Here is a 26,164-nt window from a genome sequence, read left to right as displayed (position 1 = left end):
TGCTCGACCGTCTCTGGGTCCTCTTAGCCTCATGAAAACGCTAGTGCCCTGCCACATGGCGCACTGATAAAGTAAATGCCAACGTCCCCATTGGGAAGAGGGGGAAACTGAGGCAGGGCGAGGCCTGATTTTCAGAAAGGTAGCGCACCCACGACACCAGCTGTGGTCAATGAAAATTGCAGGGACTCAGCACCTCTGAAAAAGCCCCATCAGTCCCTCCCTGCAAGTCCGCTGATGAGATCACCGCGGATTCGGGATTTCAACGCCTGGGTCCCAGCCCGGTGTGCTGCGGTTCGAAGCTTGCTGGCTTCACAGTTCAACGCAGCTCGTTACCGCTCCTGAAGGGAAGCTGCTTTGCCCAGTTCAGCAAAGGGGCTAACGTTTGTAGCTTAACACCCCCCCAGAGCCACGGTGCACATAAGTCACGTGCCCCGAGGAACGCTGGGGGTGGGGGGGTTAGAGACCTCACCTGCAATTGCTTCGTAGAGGCCAGCCTGGTACTCCAGGTACTCGTACTCCTCGAACCGCTGTGGCCCCTCGCACAGGGCCCGGCACTCCACGTCTGCCGTGTAGTAGCCCTTCAGGGCTCGCTCCATGCGCTTGATGGCCGGCACATACTCCTCCTCGTCGTAGTGCTTCACACCGGCGCTGTAGTCCTCCTGCAAAGCAGCCGGGCGGGCGCGTTAGACAGCAGGGGAACCAGCCCACCACATGCCCAGAGACACGGGCAGGGAGCCCGGCAGCGAGGCCCCAGGTACCCATGGGCATAATGTGAATGTTTGCAAGGCGGCAGGGCCACGGTCCCCGAGCACACAACTGGGGAGACGTAGGACCGAGGCTGTGCAGTCACTCGCAGAGGACACACACAGGAACATAAAAACATAAAAGCGGCCAGACGGGGTCAGACCAAAGGTCCATCTAGCCCATAGTGGCTGATGCCAGGTGTCCCAGAGGGTGGGAACACAACAGGAAACCATCATGGGATCCCTCCCCTGTCACCCATTCGCAGTCTCTGACAAACAGAGGCTAGAGACACCATCCTGGATAATTGCCATTGATGGACCTAACCTCCATGAATTTACCTATCGCTTTTTTGAACCCTGTTAAAGTCCTGGTCTTCACCACATCCTCTGGCAAGGAGTTCCACAGGTTAACTAGGCACTGCAGGAAGAAAAACTTCCTTTTGTTTGTTTTAAACCTGCTACCTATTCATTTCATTTGGTGACCCCTAGGCTACGTCTAGACTGCAAGCCTCTTTCGAAAGAGGCTTTTTCGAAAGTATCTTTTGAAAAAGCCTCTTTCGAAAAAGAGCGTCTAGACTGCAACCAGTACTTTCAAAAAAGCAAGCCGCTTTTTCGAAAGAAAGCACCCAGGCAGTCTGGATGCTCTCTTTCGAAAACGCCCTGTTTGCATTCAAGAACGCCTTTTTTTGAAAGAGCACTTTCGAAAAAAGGCATTCTTCCTCGTGAAATGAGGTTTACCGCCGTTGAAAGAAAAGCTGCGTTCTTTTGATTTAATTTCGAAAGAACGCGGCTGTAGTCTAGACGCAAGTGAAGTTTTTTCGGAAAAAGGCTACTTTTCTCGAAAAAACCCTTGAGTCTGGACACAGCCCTAGTTCTTAGGTTATGGGAACAAGTCAATAATTGTTCCTCATTCACTTTTTCCACATCTGTCATGATTTTATAGACCTCTATCCTATCCCAGCTCAGTCTCCTCTTTTGTAAGCTGAAAGGTCCCAGTATTTTTAATCTCTCTTCATATGGGACCCGTTCCAAACCCCTCATCATTTTTGTTGCCCTTTTCTGAACCGTTTCCAATGCCAAGAGATCTTTTTTGCAATGAGGGAACCACATCTGTACGCAGTATTCCAGATGTGGGTGTCCCGTGGTTTTATATAGCGGCAATACGATATTCTCTATCTTAGTCTCTGTTCCTTCTTTAATGATTCCCAACATTCGGTTTGCTGGTTTGACTGCCGCTGCCTAGTCAAAGGCGATTCTGAAAGATTTGCTCTCCCCATTGAACCTTTGCGAGAGAACATTGCTGACTCCATTGCCAGCCAGGGCTCAGCCCTAAGAAACTGGCAGCCGATGATCTGCCTCGAATGAACACAGAGAAAACAGAGCCCTGCCTAAACACGTATGTCAGCAATACAGTGTGCAGCAGGTGCCTGAATGGACGTGTAAATTAACGCTCAATGGCCGTGTTGACTAACCGAGACATCGTGGGTATCTCTCGGGGTAGCCTTGTAGCTTTAAGCAATGCAATGTGCCTCAGTGTACCTTACCAGCCATCCGTTTTGCATTGCAGAAAGGAACAGCCTAGTGCTGTTGGTAAAAACGCATTCAGCAGGATGTTTGTGTTTGTTATTAATGTTAAAGCCGGGATAGACCAAAAGGGTTTAATTGCCACTACTGTCGCACTTCTAAAGTTTGGATGGTTTTCTTCTTTAATATAAAAGCGTAAACAGCTACTTTTGTAAAAACCAGATTCAGGACAAAAAAAGTATGTCATTTTTGTTTGTCTAAGTGCAAGATAAAAAGATGTGTGTTAAAACGTAAATGGAAAAGCCACCCCAAACCAAATGTGCTAAAAAAAAAAGCCAAACACAAACGTAAAGGCGCCAGAAAATTGCTGCATGCCCCTATGAAAAGGCAAATAAAAAGCAGTTAACGACACTAAAAAATAAAGCAAACACCTATCAATTAAAACAAAACAGCTGTGATATAAAGAAAAAAACCTAAAAAAACACGCACTCGACAAACGGCAATTAATTACAGCATCACAACGTAAAGCTGACTAATCCCAATTAAAAAACACGGCTATAAAAAGGAGCTGATTTGCCACAGGTTTGCGGTTCTGTCTCGCCCAAATTCTATTGGTTTGGACCAATGCCTTAAAGCCGCACTTCTCTTTCTCCGTAATCAATCTGGTTAGCTGCCAAAAAAAATCCAAAACAGAGAGGAAGCAAGAGCGAGCGAGCGTGTGTGTAAGCATACGCTAGCTGCTTTTCTATTGCATTGTGTGGCGCCTTTTCCCCTAAAAAAATTCCCTGTGCTTCTTCCAAGCATAACATCGACCATGCATAGGATACTGCTGCAGCCAGGCAGGTGCCACGGGGTGGAAATTGACAGATGCTGCCTTTTTAAGGCCTGTCACCGCCACGGCTGAAGGTAGAAGGCTCGTGTGCGGATATTCTCCTTAGCTCACCACAACATAGTAACACTCTCCACGGCAGCTTGGCCAGCCGCCTGTTACTTTCCTCTGGCCCAGAATCTCTTCCCCACACTGGCTTGACCCCTGACACATGCTCTCAACTCCTCTGGTTTCCCACACTCACCATGTGTGGCTTGGCCTCCCGATCGACCAGCTGGACCTTCCCTGCCGTGGTTTTGTAGTTCTCGATGTCCTGCTGCGTTTCCAGGTGCTCGGGGTTGGCCATGAAGAAAGTGTGAGCTGCATCGGCGGCCTCCTCCAGCTGGTTCAGCTAGAACAAGGGAAGAAACACCCGGCTGGTCAGGGCCCTGCTACGACTCGCCAGAACGGCTCTCGGGATAAAGCCGGGCACCACGCTCAAGACGTCCTTTGCCCCCTGCCGCTCCCCAGTGGTCCAGGGGTAGCTGGGGCCAAGCCACCAGCTGCTGCTCAACACAGGGAAGAAATCTTGCCCTTTGGTCTGCTCTGTGAGTGCAGCAAAGGCCGAAAGCCGGGACTGGAAAGGGACCAGCCGCAGAGGAGATGAAGATGAAGCGATGAGGGAAATCGAGGAAAAATCGAGCCTGCAGAATGAAGCAAGTGATGTCAATGCCAGAGCCTGCCTGGCACCGTGCAGCAAGGAGACTGGGAGTCTATTCCCATTTGCCTGTGTGACCTTGGGCCAGTCACTTGGCTTTGGTGTGACTCAGTTTCCCCATGTCTACAATGGGACAGCAGCTCCTTCAGAGGGGGGTGGAGACATGGAGCGGCAGTCACGGCTGCTTTGTGCCGCGGTAACTCCTGCGTGGAGCCAGTAAGTGCATGCAGCCTGGTGCCGAGATTCGTCACGCCTGCACCACCACCACCACGCCCCCCCATGGGGTGTGGAACCCAAACCCCAGGGAACGTGTGGCAGGCGTCCAGGAGAGTGAGGGGCGGGAGGAAAAGCAGGAGAGAAAGACCAGCCCCCCTCCCGGTCTAGCCCCCTTCACCTCCCAGATCTGAGTCCCCATGGCAGCCCTGCGCCGGGAGGGAACATCATAAGAACATCAGAGTGGCCGTACTGGGTCAGACCAAAGGCCCATCCAGCCCAGTGTCCTGTCTGCCCACAGTGGCCAATGCCAGATGCCCCCAGTGGAAGTGAACACAACAGGGAATCATCAAGTGATCCCTCCCCTGCCATCCATCTCCACCCTCTGACAGACAGAGGCTGGGGACACCATTCCTTACCCATCCTGGCTAATAGCCATTAATGGACTTAACTTCCACGAATGTATCTAGTTCTCTTTTAAACCCTGTTATCGTCCTAGCCTGCACAACATCCTCAGGCAAGGAGTTCCACAGGTTGACTGTGCATGGTGTAAAGAAGAACATCCCGCTGGGAACATGCCCTGCCGCCAAAGGCAGGGCACCAGGCTCTCCCAATGGCAGACGGGTCAGTACTACCAACCAGCGTCCTCTGCAGTGAATGCCACCGAGTGACGTACCTCCGGACTGATATTGGCAGGCACGGAGCGAGCACCAGGGCTGCCCAGGCTGAATGCTGGTCGACAGCAGAGCTGGACTCTCAGGGCCCGACTCTCCGGCATCGGGTGCCAGAGCCCAGCCCGAGGCCCACACGGCACTGGACCTCGGGGGTGGTTTCACCGACACTCCCGTGTCCGACACGGGCCTTCACCCTTTACGTGAGGGCCAGGGGCGGGTGCACTGCAGTAAGGGAGCAGGACAGGGTGGGCCTTGCCCCAAACTGCCCTTATTGGCTGAGCCCCAGAGCCGGGGAGAAAATGGCCGCCACTGGATACGCTCTGTCTGTCGGAGTCAACCAGAAAGTCCCTGGGGACTCGCCAGCCACGGGGCCTGTGGCATCTACCCTGAAACCTCCCTCAGCACAGATCCCTCAGCGACTGCCCCCCCACGAGGCCATGGCATTCTCCTAACATAGCCTGTGCCGGGAGATCGAGGAAGACCCCAGGAGAGCTGCCCCCGCTGAGCAGACGAGGCATCACGCCTGGGGGGCTGCGTCGAACGGGGGGGAGGGGAGCACAAGGGAGCAGGGGGAGGGTCCGAGAAGCGTTCTACGCAGCAGTTCCCACGCCCCAGCCGCCCAGCCGCTGCCGTGCGGCTTTCAGGCTTCCCCGGGAGGGGCTGGGGAGAAGAGATTTCACCTGCACAGCCCCCGAGTCCGTTACTGGACATCACCTCACTGAAATGCCCCCTGCCCGTGCGTGGCACCAGGAGGCAGGTCCCAGCCAGGCTGGTGCACGCGTGGGAAGTTAGTCGTGCTGACAAGCGCTTGACGGAGACCCGGCCGTGGCCTGGCTGGCTCCCAAGGGAAGTTGTTCACCCCGAGAGAGAACCAGAGCCACGGGGGACGTCAGCCAGGCCAGAGCCCCCAAAGCAGCGCCAAGGCACAGTGTGCGAACAGGAACCGCAGGCCACTTGGCCGGCCCCGCGGCTGGGGGAAACCACACTGGTTTGGGCCTGTCTGCTGCTCGGATTCCCAGGCCAGACAATCCCCGCGAGGGGGAGGGAAGGGCCTTTGGTCGCCCATGCTGTGGCTCCGCATGGAGGCCAGAGGCTTTCAAACTAGGGGTTGCAACCCAGCCCTGGGGTGCTGCCTTATCTGGTAGGCTGCACAGTGTGTCTGGGCAGCACTTCCTGCCAGCCTAGAGGAGATGGGCTGGGTCTCTCTAGCCTAATGGTTAAGGCAGCAGCCTTTGGAGCCCGGGAGTGTGGGTTCAAGGCCCGTGTGGGTCATGCCCCAAACATGGCTGCTGTGGCCTGTCTTTGTGGTGCAGTGGGGGAAACCTGACTGCTCAGAAGACAATATAAGATCACCCAGGAGATGCCCAATGGGGCTGTGTCCATATTGCAAAGCAACAGGACTTGAACACCGGGGCCCAGCTTGGCTCCAGTGCTCCATGCCATGGGCTCCATGCCATGGGCTCCTGGGTTGGAGGATTTGGGTGGGTCAGGGTCAAACCCAAGTTGGAACCCTGGTCTGATCTGACACAGTCCCACAGACATACTGGAGGCTGCATCCGTACTGTGGCAAGGTACCCCACGGTATGGCAGACAAGTCAGCTGACCATGCCTCAGGTTTTCAAACCTGCGCCCCTACACTCTGCCCGGCCTGGTGAGAGGGAGGGAGGATGGAGGGAGCCGGGGCGGGGCCTCAGAGAAAAGGCACAAAGGAGGCAGGGCCAGGATATTTGGGTTGTAGGTAAATTCTGGATTGCACTTAAATTCAAAAAAAGTGATCTTGTGCTTCAAAAGGCTATCTCCCCCTGCTGAGAGGTCTCTCTTGGTCTTAGCTGTGACTGTGGTCTAGGTGCCACTGCATGGGACAGTGACCCACACAAGGTGTGCAGGTTACACAGTCACATTTCTATATGGCCGGGTTGTTCTCTTGCCCTGACTCAGCCGAAGTCCACTGGCAGGGCCGATTCCCAGCAGAGCCAGTCTGGGCCTGGCGGCGAAAGAGCATGCCTGATTGCCTTTGAAAAGAAAACGCGAGCCCGGCGGAGGACAAGTCAAAACAGGCTCCAGCGTTGTCCTTTGAACAACACCGCGCCCCGGCACAGCGATGCCCAGAGGAACTCCAACAATGTGCCCTGTGCAAACTCCAGAATACTTTTGGCCTTAACCCTCTAGTGACAACCTGGGCGGGAAACCGAGGCTGGCTCTGCTCTTCCTGCAAAAGCAACAGTGCCCCCTCCCCCCAACCTGGGTATTCAACCCACACTGAATTCAAAGTCTGAACTTACACTGCAGCACGAGAGAGAGAGAGAGGACCCATTTTACGGGTGGGAAAAATAAGGCTCAGGGAAGGAATGTGATCTGCCCAAAGTCACATTATAAACAGGTGGTAATGCCAAGAACTGAGCTCAGATATCCTAGCTCGAAGTCTGCCATAGACCCAAGCCATGAGGAGTACATCTACACTGGAATAAAACGCCTGCTACCCAGCTGACTCAGACATCCGGGGCCCAGGCGGTGAGGCTGTAAAACTGTAGTGTAGACATTTACACTCTGGCTGAAACAGGGTTCTGGTACCACCGGGTCCCAGTGCTCAGGTTCCAGCCCAAACCTGAATCTCTGTGCTACAATTTTCCATCCTCCCAGCTGGAGCCCCATAAACCAGAGCCAGCTGAGCAAGGCTAGCTGCAGGGGGGTTAATTGCTGCAACACACCAGCGCGTCTCCATGGAAGAATGTTTTTAACCTGGACAAAACAGCAGGGTATCCGGAATCTTGCTAGATTGCCAGCATCGGCCCTGATCTCACATAATTATGCTGCAGAAGAGCCTGTACTGATTTCTACCCATCAGCTTCACCCGCATCAGCATCGTTCCCGGACAACAGACAAGTCCCACTTCACCTCTCCAAAGAGGAGGTCAGCTGTGCCCAGGTCTGAACTCGAAACATAATATCGGCGCGCCTCTCTTTCACGTTATCTGCTTCTGAAAAAGTCAAGTAGCCTTAGAAACCAGGCCCTGATACGTTTCTACTTGTCTTGGAGTGTTTCAATAGGAGCAGATAAACACATTCCAAACTGGTAAGCTAGTCTCCGAAGCCAGGGTTCTGATGGATTACGAAACACGCTGCCGTCTGCTGCCAAATTTGGTTTTGCGTTGAAAAGAACACTTGGACTCAGGAGAACTGGGTTCCGTTCCTGGCTCCGTCACAGACTCACTGTGTGGCCTCAGGCAGGTCACTCAGGGTACGTCTACACAGTGGGGCTAAACTCGAAATACGCCATGCAACTTCAGCGACGCTAATTGCATAGCTTAGGTCAAAATAGTTTATTTCGAATTTGGGCACGTCTACACAGCACTTATTTCAACACAGCGCACTCTTCCTCCGACTTCCCTTTCTCCTCATACAACCTTACTCTTGATTGGACCTCTTTTCTTATGCCTGTATATTTATACCTGCCTCTGGAATTTCCATTACATGCATCTGGTGAAGTGGGTCTTTGCCCATGAAAGTTTATGGTCCAATACATCTGTTAGTTTATAAAGTGCCACAGGACTTCTCGTCAGGATGAAAGGCATTCAATTTCACACCAAACAGGCTACTTGTCCATAAGCACATGACACACAATTTAACTCCTTGAGCTCAGATTGCTTCTGCCATAGGATTCCCCAACCTCTCCGATCTTTTATTTCGATGCATGGTCACGTGTGCCTGGCCGAATTCATCCATGTTCTGGACTTCAAAACCCAGCTGGGAACAAGAGAGAGAAGAGAAAAAAAAATCCCAAAGCCATCTGTCTCTTGAAACTTGGAGAGAGTCACAATTCTCCAACTGCACCTGAAGAATTTGGTCTTTTTTTTTTTGGTAAAGGCCGTGGCTCAGCTGATTGTGGTGTGCACAACGGCGGTATTAAGTCCACGAGTACTTCTGTCCTGTCAATTTATAACAGATCTAATTTCCTCTCCTATCCGCGCCCGTGAAACGCACTTCACGTTCCACACAGACCTCTTCTCTGCGAGAAAAGTTGGGTGAGCCGAACACAAACAAATCAAACACTTCCCCCCACTTCATAGCTTTCAAACGCATAAATACACTGCTCCTTTCTCCTCCCACCCCTGCCCTGCCCTGGTACTTCAAAAAACTGTTTGAAAGTTGGAGAACGCTCGCAAGAAGGAATGTGCATTGACCACTGGCCCCAGCTAACTTCATTCTCCCAGCCACAGCTAGAGAGAGAGAGAGAAAGCAGATGATCATACTCAGCAGCGAGTGACTGCCCACCCTCATCAGGCCTCCAAATGTGAAAATCCATTTCTCTCCCAGCAAGCTTGTCGATTTGCCGTTCCGAACACAGGGTTCTGCACACACCCTGCGTACACAGGAGGTTCTCACCTTAAAAGGGTTTGCCACATTTCTTTTTCCTCATTGCCTTCCACACACCTAGGGTTCCCTAGGGAGGGGGTGGAATCTCCATCCCTAGAGGTTTCGAAGCCCTGGCTGGGTTGGTTGAGTTGGGTTGGTCCTGCTTTGGGCAGGGGGCTGGACTCGATGGCTCCTGAGGTCTCCTTCAGCCCTCGGCTTCCATGTCCACTCACCATGACAGAAGCACAAACCGTATGACTCATTGGAGGCCACCAACATTTGCTTGGATGGATTCGTCCCTCCCCCACAGGTAATCCACCTCCAGCTGGCCTTGGAGGTTCCCTCTTTAAACAGTTTCAGTGTGTCTGCCACAGCGCTCTCTTAGTCGGTGGGCGCACGACGCAGCAACGTTTGGGAACTGGCTCGGGAGACTGATGGCGAGAGGGGAGGCTTGGCGGGGGGGCTCACTGGAGAGGCAAATGGTACATCCGCACTGCACTTCCCATGTGCACGTACCGGGACGCCAGACTGCACTGGAACAGCCACCCAAAGGAGGGGTTCCTCGGAGAACCCTCACTTGGAAACTGATAACTAGGCTGGAAAACAGACCACTGGGAACAATCATGACTCTGCTGCAAGGAACTGAACTAGATCATAGACTCACAGAGCACTAGGACTGGAAGGGGCCTCGCGAGGTCATCGAGTCCAGTCCCCTGCCCTCACGGCAGGACCCAGCACCATCTAGATCAGTGGTCCCCAACGCAGTGCCCGCAGGCGCCATGGCGCCCACTGGGGCATTTACGTGCACCTGCCTACTGACCAGGGCTGGCCCGAGTCATTCTTGCGCCCTGGACGCCCGGAACATGCGTGGCCCCTGCCCCGGGCGCATGTGCGGTGCTGCCCCCGGGCACGTGGTGCACGCGTGGCCTCGCCCTCAGGCGCCCGGTAGCCCCAAAAGGTTGGGGACTAGACCATCCCTGACAGGTGTCTGTCCAACCTGCTCTTAAATATCTCCAGCGATGGAGATTCCACAACTTCCCCAGGCAATTTATTCCAGTGTTTAACCACCCTGACAGGTAGGAAGTTTTTCCTGATGTCCAACCTCAACCTCCCTTGCTGCAGTTTAAGCCCATTGCTCCTTGTCCTGTCCTCAGAGGCCAAGGAGAACAATTTTTCTCCCTCCTTATTGTAGCACCCTTTTAGATACTTGAAAACTGCTAGCCCTCTGTCTTCTCTCTTCTAAACTAAACAAGCCCAGTTCTTTCAGTCTGCCCTCATAGCTCATGTTTTCTAGACCTTAAATCATTTTTTGCTCTTCTCTGGGCCCTCTCCAATTTCTCCACCTCTTTCTTGAAATGTGGTGCCCAGAACTGAGGCCCAGAACTTCAACTGAGGCCTAATCAGCGCAGAGTAGAGCAGAATTGACGTCTCGTGTCTTATTCACAACACACCTGTTCATGCAGCCCAGAATCATGTTGGCTTTTTTTGAAACTGTGTCACACTGTTGACTCCTATTTAGCTTGTGGTCCACTCTGACCCCTAGATCTCTTTCTGCAAGGCTCCTTCCTAGACAGTCGCTTCCCATTCTGTGTGTGTGAAATGGATTGTTCCTTCCAAAGTGGAGCACTTTGCACTTGTCCTAACTGAACATCATCCTATTGACCTCAACCCCTTTCTCCATGTTTGTCCAGCTCGTTTTGAATGACGACCCTCTCCTCCAAAGCACTTGCAGCCCCTCCCAGCTTGGTATCATCTGCAAACTTAATAAGCGTCCCCTCTATTCCGATATCTAAACCATTGATGAAGAGATAACATTAGAACGTAAGAACGGCCAGAGTGGGTCAGACCCAAGGTCCCTCCAGCCCAGTATCCTGTCTGCCGACAGAGGCCATTGCCAGATGCCCCAGAAGGAGGAAACACAACAGGGAATCCTTATGTGATCCCTCCCTTGTCACCCATATCCAGACAAATGTGGATATATAGATACCCTAGCCCAGGGTACATAGATGCCCTAATGCAATGGTTCCCAGCCCTTTTTATACCACAGACTGGCAAACGTATTCACAAACTTTTGGTGGACCGGTAACATTTTTGAATATTTGCATATTCATTATGCAAATAATGAACATGCAAACTGAATGTCGATATACGTACCCCAGACCCAGTCCCCAGAGCCACCACAGAAAGCCGGCTTGAGTTCCGGCAGCTGCCGTGACCTAGCAGCCAGCAGTTCACGGCCCAGCCCGGTCCGCGGAGCAGCAGTTGGGAACCGCTACCCTAATGTCGCTCTCACTTGTGCAATGATCTCCGTGTTATGGATACACGTTTGTGCATGCGCGCACACACAATGGAGCAACCGATTGTCCAGTCTGCTAAGCCTGCTTTATAGTGGGGAAGCAACACAGAGCGGCCATAAAGCAGCCAGAGGAGATCGGAGAATTCCCCATGTGCTGAGAAACTCTCCTCTGGTGCATGTGTAACCTCACCCGTGCTGGGGGCGGGTCCCTGTCCCATGGAGCGGCACTGAGACCACTTACAGTCTGCGGTTCAACTGGCTTGTAGCTCAAGCTGTAGCGGTTCCTGCACTAAGCTCCAGAGGTCCCCGGTTCAGTTCTGCCTCTCGGCCTTACACGTGGCTAGCGGAAGTGCTGTTCTACCTTCTGTGCTCTCTGTGCCCCAGCGGAAAGGACGGAGGAGTGGGCTAGGGTCCTCCCACGGATGGTGAGGTGATCAGAGTTGGGGCTGCCAGAACCCAGCTCTGCTTTGTGCAATCTTCCAGCAGTTAAAGGACAGGTTGGACAAAGGGAGCCTGATCTCTCACCAGGGCTGAAACAGAGAGCTCTCAGCTGGGCTCAGACAGAGTGGAGACTCGAGCCTTTCCTACGTGTGTCGCATGCTGAATGTACGCAAGGCAAAAGGACCAGTGTCATCACCCCTCCAGTCCAAGAGAGTGGCTATGCCATCTTCCAGCAGAAAACGCCTCTCTCCTGAAACCCTGCCAAAGCTGGTTCCAAGGCTCCGTTGTAGGAGCATGCTCCGGGAGATCTGCTTGTGTTTATGGGCCTGCCCCGAGCCTTCAGTATGATTGATCATGCAACATACTCCACTTGGGATGGTCTCCCAAGAAAACATTCGGTTCCGTTTAACACACTGCGAAGATGGCTCAGACAGGCACCAAGTAACACTGCAGAAAGAAAACGTTCCAGGCACATGCGCGGTCGGCTGTCTTGGCAAATCGGAGGAGGGATGAAGCTGAGAACTGCATGCGGAGAGGGGTTTTTTTCATCCGGGCCACCTGCACCGCCCATACTCAAGTTGAAGGCACGAGAAGGACGGATCTGCCGCCCTGTTTGGGAGTGTAGTATTGGAACAGGAAGATTTATTCCTGAGAGGTAAAGCAGGACCGACAGAACTTCTGGCAAAGTTGAGATCCCACAGCTGAGGGTACAACAGGGCCCACAGAACTGACCAATAAAAGAGATTACGCAGTAGGGGATGAAGACACCCTTGAGGTATACTGGAGTTTGTGGCGTGAAACACTACAAATCTGACAACCCATCCATTTCTGCAGAAGTCTGGGCCTGGTAAGACATGGGATGTGAGGGTACATCTAGACTACAGGCTTTTGTCAACAGAGGCTTTGTCGACACATAGGGTACGTCTAAACTACATGGCTCCGTCGATGAAGCCATGTAGATTTGTTTGTTCGGCAGAGGGAAATGAAGCCGCGATTTAAATAATCGCGGCTTCATTTAAATTTAAATGGCTGCCGCGCTGAGCCAACAAACAGCTGATCAGCTGTTTCTCAGCTCAGCACGCTAGTCTGAACGCTCTCCTGCCGACATGAAAGCCCTTTATCGACCTCCCCGGTAAACCTCATCCTACGAGGCATAACGGGGAGGTCAATAAAGGGCTTTCAGGTCGGCGCGGGAGCATCCAGACTAGCACGCTGAGCCGACAAGCAGCTGATGAGCTGTTTGTCAGCTCAGCGCGGCAGCCATTTAAATTTAAATGAAGCAGCGATTATTTAAATTGCGGCTTCATTTCCCTTTGCCGATCAGCCTAATCCACATGGCTCCATCAATGGAGCCATGTAGTTTAGACACACTCATACTGTTGACAAAGAACGTCTAGACTACAGACAGTTCTGTCAACAAAGCAAGCTGCTTTTTCAACACAGAGTCCACACGCTCTTTTGAAAAAGCACAATGTGGATGCAATAGTGCCTTTTGTCGACAGAACTCTGTTGACAAAAGGCGTTATTCCTCATAGAATGAGGTTTACCACCGTCGACAAAACTGCTGCATTCTGTTGACTTATTGCCGGCAGAACTCAGCGGTAGTGTAGATGCAGGTATAGTTTTGTCAACAAAAGTCCACTTTTGTCAACAAAACTCTGTAGTCCAGACACACCCTGAAAGTGTACCCGGCTTAACTGGTAAGCAACACTCTTGAGGGGTGATGCTTACCGGTTAATTGGCAGGGGTGCCAATTAAATGTGATTCTACATCCCTAGTAAGAAAATGCCTGCAGTGTATGTTTTTAAAGGGATGCGAATGTGAATCGGATGGCAAATGAGGAAGTGGCAGAAGATTCCTTTGATCTCTCACATCAGGACAGGAAAAATGTTACGGAGCCCTCGAGAAATGCTGCAGAACCCTTTTCCTGTCATTTAAGAAAAACATTTGACATTTGTCACAGTAGATCAACAGACTTACAAATGCAACCCACTTCCCAGGCCTCGGAGGTCTTTGGCGGCCAGGCATTGCTGACTATAAAACTGGAGCCGGACAACCCTGAACACTAAGTCCCTCTTCACAAAGCCCTGCACTTGTTGCAAGGTAGGCATTCTTTGCTGTAATACAAAGGCGGCCCGTGGGCATCCTCCTTCCCATTCGCAAGCCTATAAAATCCTTGCGGCAAACAGCAATTACTCACACGGAAAAAAAAATCACTCCGGGAAGGTCAAACTAAGATATGCAACTCCAGCAATATTAGTCATGAAACTGGAGTCGATGTATCTGAAATTGCGTTTCTGCACCATTCACACAGTGGGAGGTCGACTGGAGCAAATGCTCCTGCCAGCTTCCATTACTCCTCATGAGAAGCAGGAGTACTGGCACCAACAGAGGTACCCTCTGAGTTTGATTTAGCGGGTCTTCACTAGACCTGCTAAATCAAACCCCAGCAGATCGATCGCAGCAGCATTGTTCTTCTGTGTAGTGTAGATATGGCCTCAGAGAGTAGTTCACGTTTTAAGTTCATGTAACTTAGCAGCTGGAAGTAAGTGGGAGGAGCCAGTTGGAGGACCAACTAGCTCCCAGACTAGCTGCAAGCATCTGATGGCCCTATTTTGTAAGACAAGTGCAATAACTCATTTGAATCTTAGATTTCCAGCATCTAACATGAGGGGTTACGACTGATATCCCTAGATGGACTTTAGACAGACAGATCTCTCAGGCGGCGGTTACTGATCTTCCTCTGAGACGAGGGGCAGCAACCAAGCAGGCCACTGGCACAAAGATCAGAAGGAGTTTGAAGGAAGAAAATGGGGAACATGCCTAAATGTACTGATACGCAACCTCAGTTTTGAAGGCCTAACCCTAAAGACAAGCCAGGCACATAGAACCCAATTCACAGTATGTCCTCCAGCCAGAAGAAGGGCTGATCAGAATGCTTGGATTGGAGCCTGTCTCTCTCACATCCTCCCAATCCAAAAGTCCAAGCCGTCAAAACATCCCCTTCTTCACAGCCCAGAACCTCTGCTGGTTTGCAGGTTCCCGCGGTGACGGACAGCCGGTCGGACCCAGGCTCTCGTAGCTGAATCGAGGACACAAGTTCCATACAAGACCTAGGAGCTGTGCACGTCTACTAGCCAATCACCTATCAGCAAAGTGCTCTGAGGTTCTCAAGAGCGGGAAGGCCTGTTTTGTATCAGGACACAGCCATCCTGTTGCCGGAAAGGTGCCTGCTGAAATCACATTGCAACCTCTGTTATTTCAAGAGCAACGCGTGGTTCCATGGCTCCTTAGAGACTAACAAAAATATATACAGGCCCATGAGCTCTCATGGGACCCATGATCTATATATTTTAGTTAGTCTGTAACTTTAAGTAGTCCCGTGGCACCTTAGAGACTAACACGGCTGCCCCTCGGAGTGTATTTTAAGAATTAATTAGGAGGTTCCTGGTGCCAGAAGAGAAGTCAGGTCACAGATTCCCTGTATGGGCACAACACGCTCTCCGTGACGGAAGATACGCCCAACACAACAGACTACTGATCTCAACCATCTCCACTCAGTCTCATCTTGTATATTTCTCTTGCTTCCCCCTTTCCCCCCTTTTTCTCTTCTGAGGACATGCTCCGTTTCTCCCACCTTTAATCCCAGCATTTCCACATCGAAAGCTATGAATGGGACAAGTCCAGCCCACATAATTAGCCTCATTAACACGGGCCCTACAATTGACAGGAACTTCTTCTGCTGTCGTATAGCTCTCTCGGTTCCTGTTATTTCCACTCCAACTCATCTGATGTAGTGCGTTTTACCCAGGCAAGCTCATGATCCTCGCTATTTTGGTTAGTCTCCAAGGTGCCCCAGGACGACTCCATTTCGGTTACGACTACAACTGACTCATGTGCGGCTCATTGCATCCTACGGAGAGGACTCGTGACACCCGTGAGCGCAGATGTGGCGCTAAACAGCCTCTGGCAGTAACTAAAAAAAAAAAAGATGGCAGAAAAACAAGCCATAAAACTGCTGGAGCCAGAAACACCCCTACACCAGAACACTGTTTTCCCCAGGCCACAACCATGGCTCAGCAGCTCTTAAAAGGCTCAGAAATGATGAGCTGTTGAATATCCACCCTGCGGCCGTTCCTGAGCATCCTCTGGGCGCTTCCAAGAGCCGCTGCTCCCCGACGCCCTTCCAAGAGGGAGCCTACGTTCACCACGCCCAGCCGGTGCACGCAACTGTGACAATGCACAGAACCAGACAGTAAGGAGGCACTGTTACAGAGTCACGTTCCGGACTTGAAAACAGACGTGTGTCTAGCTCCGGCTGGCCTGTGTAAGCACTGCTCCAAGCCCAAACATGGCTCTCTGACAAATGGCAGTTTATCTTCCAAGGAATGTATCAACTGACCTTGACATCGAGTTCGGTCCTTTCTTTCTTTCCAATTCCACCGCATGTCTTTGAAAAGCGAAGCAGTGACTGTCCGGGAGATACAAGGCTGTGTCCTCCGAGAAAGCAGGCACTCTCTCTGTGCATCACAAACAAAATCACCCCCCAAGAGGGGAAAACAGAGCGGGGCAAAAGAAAACTGTAAAATCCCAAAGAGAAAAGAGATTTCCCATGTCGCTTTTCCATCCTGATCCTGGGATGGGCTGTAAGGAAACAGTTTTGCCCGCCACGGCATTTTGAGAATAGCTTTTCCAGGGCTGGATTCATAGCCAACTGATCACGTCTCCCAAGCGTGGAAATCAGCCACGGCGGATTTAATTGAAGAACCTCCCTCATCATGATTTGATAGGAAACGTGGCAGAGACTTAAACAATAGAAAACTACCGCTTGGGCCACTGAGCCGGTGCAGTGGGACACAGATGGCCCTCACTCCCTTAGGAACTAGGGATATAAGAGGTTAACCAGTTATGCAGTAAACAGGCCTGTTTACAAGGAAACTGGTTAACCGGCCCCACCTGGCCGTGGATCTGGTGCAGCTGGTTACAACAACCCCTGCCAGCCACGACCAATTCAATAAATCGTTTAACTCAGTGTTTCCCAAATTTTTTTGGCCACGGAATTTCGAATTTTGAGGAACCCCAGCCAGGAAAATTGAGCAAAAAAAAAAAAGGGCGGGCTGTCTCTTTAAGGGGGGAGTTTCAAGTTCTCACGGAACCCTTACTTTTGCTTCGTGGAACCCCAGGGTTCTGCGGACCACCAGTTGGGAAACACTGGTTTAACCAGTTAACTATTGCAGGCGGCTTGTACCTCCCTAATAGAATCATAGAACCGGAAGGGACCTTGCGAGGTCATTGAGTCCAGCCCCCTGCCCTCACGGCAGGACCAAGTACCATCTAGAGCAGTGTTTCTCAACCTTTTTTTTATATATAAAGTACCCCTTTTTCAAAACAAAAAAATTATAAGTACCCCCAGTACCTACAGGTTTCAGACACACCATTTTTTTTCCTACCGAGGCAATTTAGGAACGGATCCGAAGTGTCAGGCTGGCCCTAGCCAAGCTCTGCGCCACACAGCTCTGCCAGTTCCTTCGGCAGCATCCTTTTCCCCAGTCCCAGGCCCCTGCTAAGCCAATGGGTGCCTGGGATTGGCTATGCCGGCGGCTCACTTTGCAGGGTAGGAGCCTGGAATAGCGTTAGCGATGGGCACTGCTTCATGGTCTCCTGTCCGCCTTCATTGGTAAGAGCTGAGGGGCTCTCGCACGAGCCCCCGGGGGGCAGGAACAAAGGACACAAACGTGTCACTGGGAGGACTCTTTTGCCTGCTGCTTTGCTTTCCTCTCCGGCATGGAAGAAAGCCGCCGCCTCGCCCTTGCTCCAGCGATTAGCCCGAATTAACTGGCTGACCGGTGGCGCAGAGCCCCAGGAGAGCAACGTGTGGATTTCACCCGGCTGCAGATGGAGGCTCGGCTGCTGGTCTCCAAGCGATGCCCACGCGCATGGATTCTCCCCTGGAACGAACACTGGTCACTGTGACAAAGGCACCATTCTTTATTCAGCCGCCCCCTCCTATGACATCACCTCCGAAGACCGAGACGTTACCCTCTGTCTGGGACAAAGTGATCCCCGGGATGTGGAAAATGAAGATCAGGCTATGCCTAGCACACAGGGGGAGGTAACACAGCGCAAGAGGCCAATGCGGTGCTTAGCACAGGAACCTGGAATCGGAACTCCTACTTTCTAAATCCTGGCCCCACACCAGACCCACGGTGGGGTCTTGGCCCAGTCTCCAAACCGCCTGGTCACTCAGGGTGCGTCTACACAGCAGCGTTCTTTCAGAGTTGCGGCCGTTCTTCCGAAACAATGCGCGCGTCTACACAGCCATTCTGTTATTTCGAAATACATTCAAAATAACGGGCGGCTCATTCCGGCTTCTGTCAACCTCACTCCACGAGGAATAACGTCTCTTCCAAAAGAGCGATTTTGGAATAGCTGCAGGGGGACGCTCCACAGCTGCTATTTCGAAATAGCCCCTCCCCAGGGCCATTCAAAGTATTTCTTCATGGTGCCGCCTGGGGCTCTACATCGAGGTGGCGCTTCCACCTTAGGGGAGCCGGCCTCGGACTGATTTTGAGACTACCCTGTAGCGTAGACACGCTATTTCAAAACAAGCTATTCCAGAAGAAATACTCCAAAATAGCTTATTTCAAAATTAGAGTGCAGTGTAAATAGACCCATTTAACAGATGGAGAAATGGGGTACAACCACCCCACCTCCAGACCCAGGCCATCGGGAGCGTGAATAACAGCCCCGGAAATACTCAGATGCTATTTTAAGGGATTCCAATGTTGCACTATTTTCCTACTGACCTTAACATCATTAATTAGCCGTCTTCAAGGGCTCACTCAGCCCTTACAAGTGGCTCTCTGTTGCTGCTTCTGTCCACGCCCTGGTCCTTCTTTGAAAGTCAAAAACAGCTAATTCCATCCCATGCTGTTCACAGAGATGCTGAAAACCATCAAGGGGAAGTCAAATAGGATCAGGCTGATTTCATCTTTGCCAGCCTCAGCTGTGGCCAGTGGTGAGTTCTTGCCTCCATCTGTGATCTGCTAACAACGGTCTGTCTGTCTGCAGAGACGCCAGCATGGGTGGGGCTTGTCTTAGCCTCCGTAAGGGAATCCCCAACCCAAGGAGCTATTTCATCTCCAGCGCAAACAGCCTCGGGGAAAGGGAGACGATCCTAAGGTCAAGTCCCAGAGCTGAAAGGAAAAAACCTCCCCTCGTTCGTAACAGCTGAAACAGACATGAGGGTGTGGGGGGACCCTCAGGAAATGTTTACATTTTATTGAAAAAAAAAACCCGAAACCCCAAGAAGCAAAATGCTTTTAGATTCTGGCTGAATTCTTTTCAATTTTCGGGTTGCCCGACACGTTCCACAATTTTTCCTTTTTGTCAAAATGCCAAACGTTCCTTCCAAAAAGTATTTTTCTTGGGATTTTTTCAAGCAGCCTTAACAGCACCCGGGGCAGAGGAAGCCAAAATAAATTTGCCATCTAATCAACTTCTTAGTCTTTTTCCGGTTTACTTTCCCTGCCTGGCTGGCCAAGAATAAGAATGCGAGAGTCGTCCATTTCGCTTTCTGCGTAGTCAGTTTCATTGCAGCTTTCTCCTTTCTCTGAACAAGGGTCTCCTGTTTGCATTCCCATAGCTTGGGGCGGGAAAGAAGGATAACACTCCTGCAAACCAGCTGTCAGGGATATTAAAGCAAGAAAATATTTCCAATCAATTATGTTAATAATAAGGATGTCTTGCAATGCTCTGATCACTACAGCTCATCTGAGGAGGTGGGTTTTACCCATGAAAGCTCATGCTACTATATATTTTTGTCAGTCTCTAAGGTGCCACAGGACTACTCATAGTTTTTTAAAGTTTCAGACTAATATGGCTGCCCCTTAGACAATATTTCATGAGGTTTCTCACAGCTGGATCAGTGTGCAGCGGCAGTCAAAAAAACCCAAAAAAACCAACCAACAGAATGTTAGGAATCATTCAAAAAGGGATAGAGAATAAGACAGAGAAGATCTTCTTGCCTCTATATAAATCCACGGTATGCCAACATCTTGAATACTGCGCACAGATGTGGTCGCTTCATCTCAAAAAAGATCTATTGGCATTGGGAAAGGTTCAGAAAAGGACAACAAAAATTATTAGGGTTTTGGAACAGGTTCCATCTGAAAAGAGCTTAAAAAGACTTGGACTTTACAGTTTAGAAAAGAGGAGACTGGGGGGGGGGGAGACATGATAGAGGCCTATAAAATCACAACTAGTGTAGAAAAGGTGAATAAGGAAAAGTTATTGACTTGTTCCCATAACATAAGGACTAGGGGTCACCAAATGAAATGAATAGGCAGCAGGTTTAAAACAAACAAAAGCAAGTTTTTTTTCACACAGCGCAGTCAACCTGTGGAACTCCTTGCCAGAGGATGTTGTGAAGACCAGGACTTTAACAGGGTTCAAAAAAGAACTAGATAAATTCACTGAAGATAGGTCCATTAATGGCTATTAGCCAGAATGGTTAGGAGTAGTGTCCCTCGCCTCTCTTTGTCAGAGGCTGGGAATGGGTGACAGGGGAGGGATCACTGGATGATTCCCTGTTCTGTTCACTCCCTCTGGGGCATCAGGCATTGGCCACTGTGGGCAGACAGGACACGGGGCTGGATGGACCGTTGATCTGACCCAGTCTGGCCGGTCTGATGTTCTTATGCTCAGAGCCGGGGTGGGACTGTGCTGAAGATCCCACAGCGATCCCGCAGCAGAACTGAGAAGGGACCCAACTCCCCTGAGCCCTCCTCATGCCCCCTCCTGTAGTTCAGCCGGTTCGGACAACCCCCGAAGCCAGAGCTGTGCCCCAGCTCGACGCGGTGGGAGGAATAACTCGCTCCCGGTCCAATTCTGCACCGTGTTCCAGTGCGGACGGAGACATCCGGGGGCAGCGAACGCGCTCAGGGCAACCAGCCAGCGAACGAGGCGAGCAGAAGTGCAGTGGCGGTCAAAAAGGCAAATAGGATGCTAGGAATTATTAGGAAAGGGATAGAAAATAAGACCCAGAATATCTTCCTGCCCCTGTATAAAACTATGGTACGCCCACATCTGGAATACTGTGTACAGATGTGGTCTCCTCACCTCAAAAAAGATATTTTGGCCTTGGAAAGGGTTCAGAAAAGGGCAACTAAAATGATTAGGGGTTTGGAACGGGTCCCATATGAGGAGAGGTTAAAGAGACTGGGACTTTTCAGTTTAGAAAAGAGGAGACTGAGGGGGGATATGATAGAGGTCTATAACGATATTATAGGCTCCATTATTGTGGATGCACTACCTTGACTTAGAGCTCCAGGAAGCCCTGGGGAGTAATTACTTTGAATGACTTTGGGGAGTCATTATTTCGAAATAGCAGCCCTGCAGCAGCCACATTACCGCTATGTGGAAATAACTATTTTGGAATTGGCGCTGTTCCCCGAGGAAAGCAGGAGTACAGATTGGAAACAGGCAGATTGTTATTTCGAAATAATGGGCTTGGCAGGGTGGATGATCTGCTTATTAATCAACCTAAGGCGAGGGGGTGTGTGAAATAGAGCCCTAGTGTAGACTAGGGATGTAAGATCCACAGCTGGAGGTCCTTGAGGCTAGAAGGCCAGGTTTATTGCTGTAACGCGTGTGAAAGTCTTAAATCATTTGTACATGCTGATGCCTAACCCCATCTACTTTTTAAATTCTCAAGAATTAAGGAAACCCATGGCATAAGCCAGCTGGAAACCCACATGGATGTAGAGGTAACTGGAATTTAAATCCAGAGCACTATTAAAAAAGGGGGGCTGAAAGCAATAGCAGGTGGAGAAATACTTTTAACGTTTTCACTCGGTGAAACAAGCTAGGACAATATGAAGCCATGTCAGTGTTAAGAGTTGATGTGATTATATACACACTTTGCCTGGGGCTGAGTTCAGAGAGTCCCATATTACTACTAGCCTGGCATCCTAAAGATTCAAGTCAGGCTACTGTGCACAAGGAGACATCTCAGCAGGCCAGATTAGACCTCTGGGAACATGTCTCAGCCCTACCTCGCAAGCAGACGGAAAGCACCTGGACTTTACCACGTGCCGCTGCGGAGCTAAATTTTCAGCATAGACACTGGTGTTCCCTCCTGACCCTATTCAGAGGTCTCATAAAGTGCCTTTGAGCACCAAGATCGGCAGCTTTAAGCTGGACTGCAAGTTATCACATTTCTATGCAACATCTGACCTGACACCAAAAACTAGCAACCTTTACAACCTCGTGACTACCTGGATCCTTGGATTAGGTCATTTTTAAAAGAGACGTAAGCATAAATCGCTGGTTGTGACTGCCACGGTCCTGCGTTACAAACCCCAGGGTATGTCTACACTTGCCCCCTACTTCAAAGTAGGGAGGAAAATGAAGCATACCGAAGTTGCAAATCAAGCCCGGGATTTAAATATCCTGCGCTTGATTTGCATGTTCCTGGCCGGTTGCCATTTTAGAAATTGACTAGCCTGGAGTACCCGCCCGTGTCTACATGTGGCAGTGAAACGGGGGTCCGATTTAAAAGCCCCTAATTTGAATTAGCTGGTAAACTTCATTGTCCCTTGCCTCTCTCACCCATTTCCGGCCCCTGAGAGAGGCTAGGGACACCATTCTCACCCATCCTGGCTAACAAAGTGATGGACCTAACCTACATGAATGTTTCTAGTTCTCTTTGAATCCTGTTAAAAGTCCTGGTCTTCACAACATCCTCTGGCGAGGAGTTCCACAGGTTGACTGTGCACTGCATGAAGAAAAACTTCCTTTGGTGTGTTTTAAACCTGCTACCTATTCATTTCATTTGGTGACCCCTAGTTCTTACGTTATGGGAAGAAGTCAATAACTTTTCCTTATTCACTTTCTCCACACCTGCCATGATTGTATAGACCTCCTGGCTTATGCACCGGGCATTTCTTAGTCAAAGAAGACTTTGTAAGTTTTGACAGAGCAAAGACACCTTGTTCTTTTGGAACAACTTGGAAATCTGAGTGACAGCCTGGCCCTGGTATGATCAACGGCAAAACACCTGCTGACTTGAAAGGCCAGAATTTCATCCCGGGGGGTTAATTTTCTATCCAGTTCTCTGCTTTCCAGCCCCGCCCCTCCCTTCTCCGCTGATAGCCGAGGGAAGGGATTCTCGCCACTCTCTGGGGCAGATTAGCAGAGCAGCCCCAGGGACCAGATGGGCAGGAATCTAGTTGCTAGTGGTACTCCACTCCCGGCCTCCTGCCGCAGGGGACAGGCTGGGTGCAGCAGATGCCGGGCGGGGTGGACCCAGCAGTGGCGGGGCCAACGTGAACCTGCTGAGGGTGCAAAGGGGACAGCAAGGGAGCGTAGCAGATGGAGCACAAACTTCCCAGCGGTGGGAGTGGGAGGAACTTGATCTCCTCCGAACAGTCTCCTCTAAGACCCAGCTCCTTTGTCCCCTTGCAGCCACGGCCCGGACGCCCACCCCTTCACGACTGTCCCAAGTCCTCCAGCTCGTGCAAGAACCAGCGTGTCTTGCGATTGTTTAGAGGAGGCAGGAAAGTGGCCTGTTCAGCCAAAGGGCTGCGAATAGAATGATCTGATCCTGCAGCCCAATCCCAGGCTCGCAATGGGGGCCAAGAAAGTATCTTAAAACGTTGACAAATAACAGTACACGAAGCCAATAAAATCAGGCTGAGTGGGGATTTGGCAAGGTGCCTGCCCTGTGTTGAATTTGCTGGGGTCTCTCAAAAGCTCTGATCCTCCAGTGCGGGGTCTAAAGCTAACAAGCAGGGGGCGGAGGTCAGACGTCAGTGTCCCATGAAGTCAGATTCCTTCAGAGCAGCCTCTGGAGTGGATACAAATGTTTGGCTTTTTTCATCCCTTCTGCGTTTTAATGCACACGCCATGAAACCTCAGGGCTTGTTGTTGGAAGCAGCCACTTGCTTTTTTCATTGACCTAATCACAATGTTATTTGTCCAAGGGTCTGCGCGGCTGCGTTCCAAGATCGTGCCGGGTCTGCCGAGTGTAGGGATGGAAGCAACTCGTCGACAAGGAGAAGCTTATCGGATAGTCGCTCAGTGATGTGACTAGTCGCTTCCCCCCCTTGCTGCCTCTGTCGGAGAGCGGCAGCAAGGGGGGGAGCAGGAGCTGGGGCTGGGGGGAGCCAGCTTAAAAGCCAATTCCCCCCCAGCACTGTCCCTGCGGGGGACAGGGGAAGTAGAGGCACAGCAGGAAACGGCGCGAGCGATCTCCACCCGCGCCTCTTCTGCAGCGATTTTGCTTCTGAAATGTACAAGAGCGCTCCTGTACATTTCAAAAGCGGAAGTTCTGCAGGGAAATGCAGGGCCAGACCCCTCGCTAGTCCTGCGCTCTCTGTGGGGCTTCCCCTTTTGAACTGTAGCAAAAGCTTGGCAGGGCTCTTGCTCCAGTTCAAAGGTGGAGACGCCCTTCTAGACTAACCGAATAGTCGAGGGAAATCCCATCGACTGTTCGATTAGTGAATTCATCTAAATTTAACATCCCTAGTCCAATTCCCCCGACTCGGAATGCAGGGCTGTCATCCCCGGGAGCTTGCTGATTTCACAGGACGGGCACATCAGACAGAGCCTGGCAGGGCCAGCTCCAGGCACTCCCAGAAGGCACTGTACCACCGCACCACTTGGTTCTGGTTTTGCTTGGCCACTGGGGATGGGCGGGAAAAACATTTCCCACCCCGGCAAGTGGCAAAACAGCTCAGACTGCGCCTGCCACCAGCTCCACCCCCGCGGAAAAAAAACAAGCATCTTCATCAAATGGAGGGGCCGTTCACACACAGATCTGGAGCCAGATCCGGTAGGAGGGATTTAATTGGTTAACCAGTTGACCAATTAAAGGGGATGCAGGGGGCTGCTCCAGCCTTGTCCGCAGTGGGCCTGGATGTAACAGCTTTGCTGGGAATAGTTTCATTACACTTTTGTATTATACCAGCTGTCTCCCTACCCCACTGTGCAGCCCTGCCCTCCTCCAAGCCTTTGTCTGCAATGTCATCAGCACCCGTAAGGGGTGAGGGAAAAAATCAAACAGACCCATTCTCGCAGTGTGGATGCACAGCTCTGTTCCCTTGAGAGTCTCCAATGTAAACCACCCCCAGTGTCCCTTGGCCTATTACAGCCTCTTCTCTCCACCCACGGCGACTCAGACCGTATCTAGCAACCCGAGCGGAGGTGAACACACCCTCTGTTCAGGGCTGCTCATGGCATCAGTGACTCCGGAGAGTCCCTGCGACGGGATCAAGCGCCTCAGTCACGTGTCATGACGAAGCAGGTGGCCAGCACCGTCTGCAGAGCCCCCCCACGGGGTCTCCCCACCACGCAGCAGCCACCAAATTGAAGCAGACACCGCAGGCGAAAGCCTCCCCGACAGCTGGCTTTCCTTCTCCAGCCTCGGAGGTGGCTGCACACGCAGGGAAGTAGAACTCCGGATGGGAGGGGCTTACGCCCAGCATCTCCACCACTGGCCTTGTGCCAGGATCCCATCCGCCAGCCAGCTCCTGGGGTCCCCACTGACCTCTGGAGTCCCAGCCGCTGCTCTGGGGGCTCTGCTACCAGCTCCAGGGTCCTGGCCAGTCCCTCACCCAGGATCATGGGCGATGGCCCCAGAGTCCCTGCTGCCTGGGGTCCTGGCCCTGCGGCCCCGAAGCAGCCATGAGGGGGACAGAGCGGGGAAAGGGCGGCACAGCTCAGCACCGCCCCTCCCCCCGAACTGTTCCAGCGCCACTCCTGCACATGGCTCCCAGGGGATTTCACCTTCGCCGGGGGCACAGGCCAAGGGGGTCGCTGTGAGGGGGACGGGAGACAAGAAAGCCCAGCCCCTGACCTGAATCGAGCAAGCAATTTTGCTGGGGCGGGGGGGGGGGGGAGGAAGAGGGGAGAGGCATGTACTCCTTCACTTAAATCAAACGAGGATGTCCTCCCCCCCGTTTAATGAGCCCGTCAAGAGGCCGGCGGCACGAGGCGCGCTGCACAATGGGTTTGTTTTGTTTGAAACGCCCGACGCTGCGGAAGCAGGCCGCAGGCATGACTCACGCGCCGGCCCCTGCCAAAGAAGTAGCTCTGGAGCGAGGAAATCAGTGGAAGACTTAAAATTAGAAAGGGGGGAGGAGGCAGAAAATCCTTCCCAGACCACACGATCGGTTCTACTCTCCACCAGATACGAGAAGGGCTCGGAAGGAAGACAGCCTATACTGTCCCGGGGAGCTGATTATATGATTAGAGAATATAGTCTATGATTACAGGATTGACATGCAGCCTGTCTGAATTGAAATACAACATATCCCCCCCAATACCCACGTGCCTGGAGTACAGTTTTTCTTCGATGGGCAAGTCAAATTTCAATGTCACCAACATTTTCTAA

General features: G+C 51.6%; 1 protein-coding gene across 1 annotated transcript in view; it reads right to left on the bottom strand.

The window, feature by feature from the left end:
* The window catches only part of P3H2 (prolyl 3-hydroxylase 2), a 114,104-nt gene that overhangs the window by 29,576 nt on the left and 58,364 nt on the right, over nucleotides 1-26,164 (bottom strand). Inside the window, exons 2-3 of the mRNA XM_075938264.2 lie at nucleotides 3,341-3,487; nucleotides 470-659 (exon numbers count right to left, since the gene is read on the bottom strand). Coding sequence (XP_075794379.2) covers nucleotides 470-659; nucleotides 3,341-3,487 — 337 coding nt within the window. The remainder of the gene's footprint in view (nucleotides 1-469; nucleotides 660-3,340; nucleotides 3,488-26,164) is intronic.

This window comes from Pelodiscus sinensis, chromosome 10 (genome assembly GCF_052426305.1).
Source record: "Pelodiscus sinensis isolate ZL-2025 chromosome 10, ASM5242630v1, whole genome shotgun sequence".
NCBI lineage: Eukaryota > Metazoa > Chordata > Testudines > Trionychidae > Pelodiscus > Pelodiscus sinensis.
This window is presented reverse-complemented; position numbering and strand designations above follow the sequence as displayed.